This window comes from Diachasma alloeum, unplaced genomic scaffold, assembly GCF_001412515.2.
Source record: "Diachasma alloeum isolate Michigan unplaced genomic scaffold, Dall2.0 Dall_scaffold_00213, whole genome shotgun sequence".
In the NCBI taxonomy this organism is placed as follows: Eukaryota; Metazoa; Arthropoda; class Insecta; order Hymenoptera; family Braconidae; genus Diachasma; species Diachasma alloeum.
Genome location: NW_021680378.1, coordinates 2,171,936 through 2,178,086, shown reverse-complemented (window position 1 = coordinate 2,178,086; position 6,151 = coordinate 2,171,936). Strand labels below are relative to the sequence as shown.

General features: G+C 34.5%; 1 protein-coding gene across 1 annotated transcript in view; it reads right to left on the bottom strand.

The window, feature by feature from the left end:
• The window catches only part of LOC107037006 (G-protein coupled receptor Mth2), a 13,299-nt gene extending 10,357 nt beyond the window's left edge, over positions 1-2,942 (bottom strand). The window contains exons 1-2 of the mRNA XM_015255313.2: positions 2,724-2,942; positions 435-673 (exon numbers count right to left, since the gene is read on the bottom strand). Of these exons, the coding sequence (XP_015110799.1) occupies positions 435-673; positions 2,724-2,897 (413 nt within the window). The 5' untranslated portion in view covers positions 2,898-2,942. The remainder of the gene's footprint in view (positions 1-434; positions 674-2,723) is intronic.
• Positions 2,943-6,151: the final 3,209 nt, after the last annotated feature.

Genomic DNA, 6,151 nt, shown 5'->3' with positions numbered 1-6,151 from the left:
TTGTTGAAATGAAGAAATGGAATTCATTGAATTTCATTTTCTCATGAATACCTTATAAATATTGATAATGAATCAAAGAGAATTCGACTAATGATTGAAGTGAATAGCGAAGTAGAGTAAAAGAATCTATAAAGAATTTTTCATTTTCAATTAATTATCTTCAATTTTTCAATTTTTCTTCAAAAAATTGAAGATAATTAATTGAAAATGAAAAATTCTTTATAGATTCTTTTACTCTACTTCGCTATTCACTTCAATCATTAGTCGAATTCTCTTTGATTCATTATCAATATTTATAAGGTATTCATGAGAAAATGAAATTCAATGAATTCCATTTCTTCATTTCAACAAATGAATAGATCAGCGCGCGCGAGAGCGCGCGCATAGATCTTGTATAATATAATTTTTATCCCACTCCCCCCTGAGAGACTAACTTTTTAAACTGGCAAGGATCTCCAATGATCGCGACGAATTGTGACTTCTCATCGCCCGGAGCAAGCACCCCAGTTCTATTAAAATCGCTAAAATAGGGTGAAAAAATCGTTGAGTCGAGGGTCAGACTGGCGTTGAGGCACACAGTCCTCCCGGTGTCGTCCTTCGTCAAGACCTCCCCAACGGGGCAGCATTTCTGCACCACCGGAAGACCCCGGTACTGCGGCGCATTAGACTCGTTCTAGAAAAAAAAATTAATCATCGTTAATGGAGTCAACGGATCGCTATGTCTCGTTATCGTTGTTATCGATATCGACACGATCGAAATTTCTTCGCTCCAACGAGGGGCCGCGCACGTTATCTGGCTGTACAACTCGAAAAATGTTGGTATACTTATGCGAATCGATAAACTTTAGAGCACGTTGTACTCTAAAAATAATCAGCGGCCAAGGAGACGCATGTTCTACGTGGTTTATTCGTCATTGTGTATGGGAGGCTCGTGTCACTACGACGATACTATTTTTTTAATTTATGCATTATGAAAAATGCGTTTGTAATTAAATGTTCAATGAATATTTGTGATAATACTTTTAATGAATATTTGTGATAGAATTTTTAATCAACATTTTTTAGGGAATTCTGTAGAAAATAAATTTCCTAATATATTTGTAAGCCCATTTCTTTAGGAGATGATTTACAAAGTGATCTGCTAAAAAATTTTGAATCGTTCACTAAAATGTGATGAGTTAAATTGGAGTCACTTGGTAATTATCAATTTATCTCGGTGATGAGCCCATATATCGGTACAATTCTTCTATTTATGCATTATGAAAAATGCGGTCGTAATTAAATGTTCAATGAGTATTTGTGATAATACTTTTAATGGACATTTGTGATAGAATTTTTAATCAACATTTTTTAGGTAATTCATTAAGCATAAAAATGAATTTTTGGTAGTTGTAGCACGCACGAACAAATTTAATAGAAAAAGTCAATAGAATTCGATTTTTCTGCATAATTTATTCTATTAAGATATTTTCTATAGAATGACGAAAACTTAGGAAATTTAAACAGAGGAAATTCTACAAAAAATAGAATCAGTTGTACAAAAAAATGGAATTGTATTGACTTTTTCTACAGAATATTTTCTATTGAACACTTTAATAGAACCGGCCAAAAACTAATAGAAAGTTCACTAGAAATCCAATAGAATTGGCTGCCGAATTCGCTAGATTTTTCTATTAAATATTTTCGTGCGTGAGGGGTTTTAGGGAAAAATGATGACTTTTTCCGCGGGTGAAGGAATCCACATAAAATAAATTTCTGGACATTTCTATAAACCTCTTAATTTAGGAAACGATTAACAAAATGATCCCCTAGACTGTTCTGAATCATTCACTAAAATGTAATGAGTTAAATCGCAATCACATGGCAATTATCAATTTATTTAGACGATAAGACATTTTAAGAGAAAATGTCAGGAAATTCCAACAAAACATGTCCTTTAGCATTTTTCCTCAAGATAATTGCGTAGAAAAATTATTTCATTATCAACAAAACGTGCAAACTCTTCTCTCTTCAACGCATTTTATTATTCTCTTATTTTGTGACGAAATGAATGCGTATTCATCTCTAAAACGAGTCATTTAAGAGAAAGTGTCGAGACACTCTTTTCTGTCTGACGAAATAACCATTAAACTCATTTATAATTGAGATAATCTCCTGGTAGTAAGAGCCTTCGAACAATTATCACAAAAAAAAAACAAATAAAAATCCAAGGAATTCGCTAGAAAATTCTATTGAATTTCCGTTACTTTTTCGCTGATTCTATAAAAGAAGCAGTTTTCCTTTGTGTTTTTGTTTTCAACAGAAATGTTTAATAGAACATATCCTACAAATTATTCAATTGAAATATTCTCTATAGAAATACCTCGGCTGAAATTGCCTATTTTTTTTTATTTTGCGAGAAAAAAAGTAGTGAAAAACGCGTTGAAAATTAATGTCGAAAAAAGCCTATAGAAAACGTCTCGTATGGAAAAAGTTCTGAAGAAAGATCAAGTTCTCTTGATTTTTCCCCAAAAATAATTTCTATCGAACATTTTTCATGAAGAAAACACGGAGTAAATCTGCGGGATTTTTCAATGGACTCATCGAAAACCTAATAGAATTTTTAAAAAAAAACTCAATAGAATTTTCTAGCGAATTCGCGAGGTTTTTCTACAAAAATTGTTCGCGCGTGTCAAATCCTTCCATCACATCCCATGACTTCTTACCCCCCCAACAATACTCACAATCGATATCTGATAAATAGTAGGATGTGCATCGCTCGTTAGATCACTAGACCCGGAAGCGCATCTGTCAATTAGATAAACCAACAGGTAAAAACATATCACAGAACAGTGGCTGTTAGTCCTAACGATTTCCGCACTCAGTCTATTCTTCATACACCTCCGGTTGAAATACATCTCTAACTGCTAATCACTCCAACTCCCACGTAAGAATACCAAAAAATAACTGTCCTCCCACTTGAATATTTTCTCCGCTCCCCTCGACCATTAAAACTCAATTTTCACAATTTTTTTATTTTTCACATTCTCTCACATCTTTATTACACGCTTCATGTTCCCATATCTTTTGGGGTAAACTTATTGTGGAGAACAATTGCGTGCGCGCTGGAGTGTGCCGTAGAACCGACTGAATCTCTGCTACTCGTGACTACCTCTCACTCAGAACGCGAGTTCCCGGTCATTGCGAGAATGTGGGAATCACCGGTATTTTTTTTAAAGCGCTCCATTCAATATTAAATACTATTGATTGTTTTTGCAGAATAATTAGATAATCAATGAAACAATTGATTAAAAAATTAATTGATTGATTAATTGGACGATTAACTTACCAATTAAATAATTAATCAACTAACTAATGGATTAATTAATTAGACACTTAATTACTGAATCAATCCAAATTAATCTGAATTAATGGATTCATTAATTAGACACTTAATTACTTAATTAATCCATTAATTAAAATTTCACTAAATTCATAGAATCATTAATTAATTAATCACTTCAACAATTAATTTACCAATTAATAGATTAATTAGTTGCAAAAATAATCAATTAATCAACTAATTAATTCATAGAATTATCGATTGATCAATTAATTTTCGTTATGAAAATATTTTTTCAAGCTTGAAAATGAGACTTCGTTCATCTAAATTGAATCATGATACTGATGATTGAAGACGTTTTACCCCACTTTACCCTAATACTGGAGGAGTTTCAGACTAGGTTTATGGTACAGAATGAAATGTTTATGATTGGAAAAATTGAGGATTTGATTTGTCAGTTTCTGTGCTAGAGAGCGATTTCTGAAATTTCGGAGGAATTCTAGGAAATTCTTGGGGATTTTTGCATATTTTATGGAAAATTTTATGAATTTCAGAGGCAGATGCCTAGTGGCGACGTAGTCACTAAAATACGGGGGCCAATGGGAAACATAGACACCTTAATTTTTTTTTCAATAAGATTTTTTTTTTATACGAAAAATACAATTCAGTAGCAAAGTGGTAAAACGGTTCAAGTCGACTCATCTCCCAGTTGTTTTTGACGAATATTTCCGAATCTAAGGGAGATAGCGAAATTTTCGTAATTACATTTGTTGTAGCTCTCAATCGGCTCTACAAAAATGGTTATAATAGAAATTTTGCTATCTCCCTTAGATTTCGAGATATTCACTGAAAACTGGTCAATAGTCAAAATTTACTTGTACCGTTTTACCACTTCGCTACTGAATTTTTCGAAATGTGAACATTCAAAAAATTCAAGTGCTCATTTTGCCACATTTACAATTAATTGTCATTTGGATGTAAATTCAGTAAGTTTATGAAACATCGATGGATAGAAAAAAATTATCGGAGAATGTGGAGGTGCATAACACAGCGAATTATTCCTGATAGACGGCTCACTATTCTGGAACAATTTTACGTCATTCCTCCCTCATGAATGACGCGCTTTCCTCGAGAACGGGTTCTTCCCCGCGCGTGCCCCCGGATGAAGTCAAGTTTATTTACCAACTGAACTGTGGGCAGATGTTCGATTAATCGATCCAGTCATGGTTAAAAAATTTTTAAAAAGTGATGAGTCGTGAGTAGTGTCGATTCAACGTGGGAATTTCAGATAAAACGGTAATTAATTTTCTCGAGAGTTATCAAACATGAATGACTGACGACAATGGTGAACGTGCTTGAAGTGGATTTTACCTAATAACATGCAAATGTTGTTTGAGAACGGGTAACGGGATAAAAAAACTCGAGACAATCGTTATTTTCCTTAGTCTCTTGGCGTCAGTATGTTTCTAGTATTGAGAGATATGGAAATTGACGGCAATGGAGGAAGAATTTTTTTAAAAGAAAATGCTGATTTTTTTCCTCATTTTTATCAATTCTGGATTCGAGTCTAGAATTAATTTGTTAAGATTAATGTAAAGGTTTTGTGTATTGTGTAACGTTTTTGCGTCACTCGTAACACTCTGATGACAAGTGTTACGTTTTTGTGTCACACTTGACTCTTGTGAGCTTCAAAAATCCGAAAAAGAATTCGAAAATGAGGGTGTAACGTTTTTGCGACACGTGTAACGTTTTCGCGTCACACCTAAACCTCGTGGCCCTTGCTTTTTTTCGAATAAACTCAAACTAATAGTATATTTCGGTACAAGTGAGACAGTGTCAAATTAGTAGTATTTTTCACGAATGTGAAGCCAATCCGTAGAGATGGGCGATACGCCTCGATATATCGAAGTGTCCGATATTGTAGATCGATATACCGAGATTTTTCTACCGATATTTTTGAGGACTAATATATCGCTATTTTTTCGTCAATATCGAAATCTAAATTTGTTTCTAATTTTCTAGAATTTCGGAAGAGAATAAATGAAATGTTACCAAGAAAAAAGAGAAATATTGTTTTCAATACCGCACGATTTTATTTATTTCAGATTTCATCGGGCCCCCTCACTCCACCCATCGGCATCAGACCATCATGATCACTCTAGTTGGTTTTCCCGGCTTGTCATTGGTGAATATTTGAGATGAAAAATATCGGTATATCGGTTGAACGATATTTTTTTCAAAATATCGAGATTTTCGAACCGATATTTTCAATTATATCGATAGTTGCGATTTCGATATTTCCTTTAATATCGCCCATCCCTACCAATCACACGAGTTGAAAATTCCCGTCTCACACGTGTCAAACAATATTTTTCAACAGTGATATTACGTTAGGCGAGGGGTCGAACGAAACGAATGAGTAAACGAAACGGCCCTTTTCGTTTGCGGAAAAGTGTTTTTTGGCTCGTGAGAGGTTTATAGTACGAGCCGAGGGCAAGTGATATAATCCCACGAGCTTTTTCCGTACTAATCTTCACTTTTCGTCGCCCGGGGATTGATATTAAAATATCGTAGAAAAATATCGTTCACGCCTAGTGCCATGGGTTTTTTTTACTCGCGTGGTTGGCCGGTCTTCGTCTTCGGTTCGAACGCCAACTCCACGCGAGTAAAAAACCCCATGGCACTCGCCCCGAAATATACTACTCCCATGACTCATGAGTATTGAACGATATTTTTCGTGTCACGGGACCTTAAAATTAATATACACACCTAGCCATGGAAAACATCACCCTCCCCCACGTGCAAGATTGCCTTCCGAGCCGAAGAAAA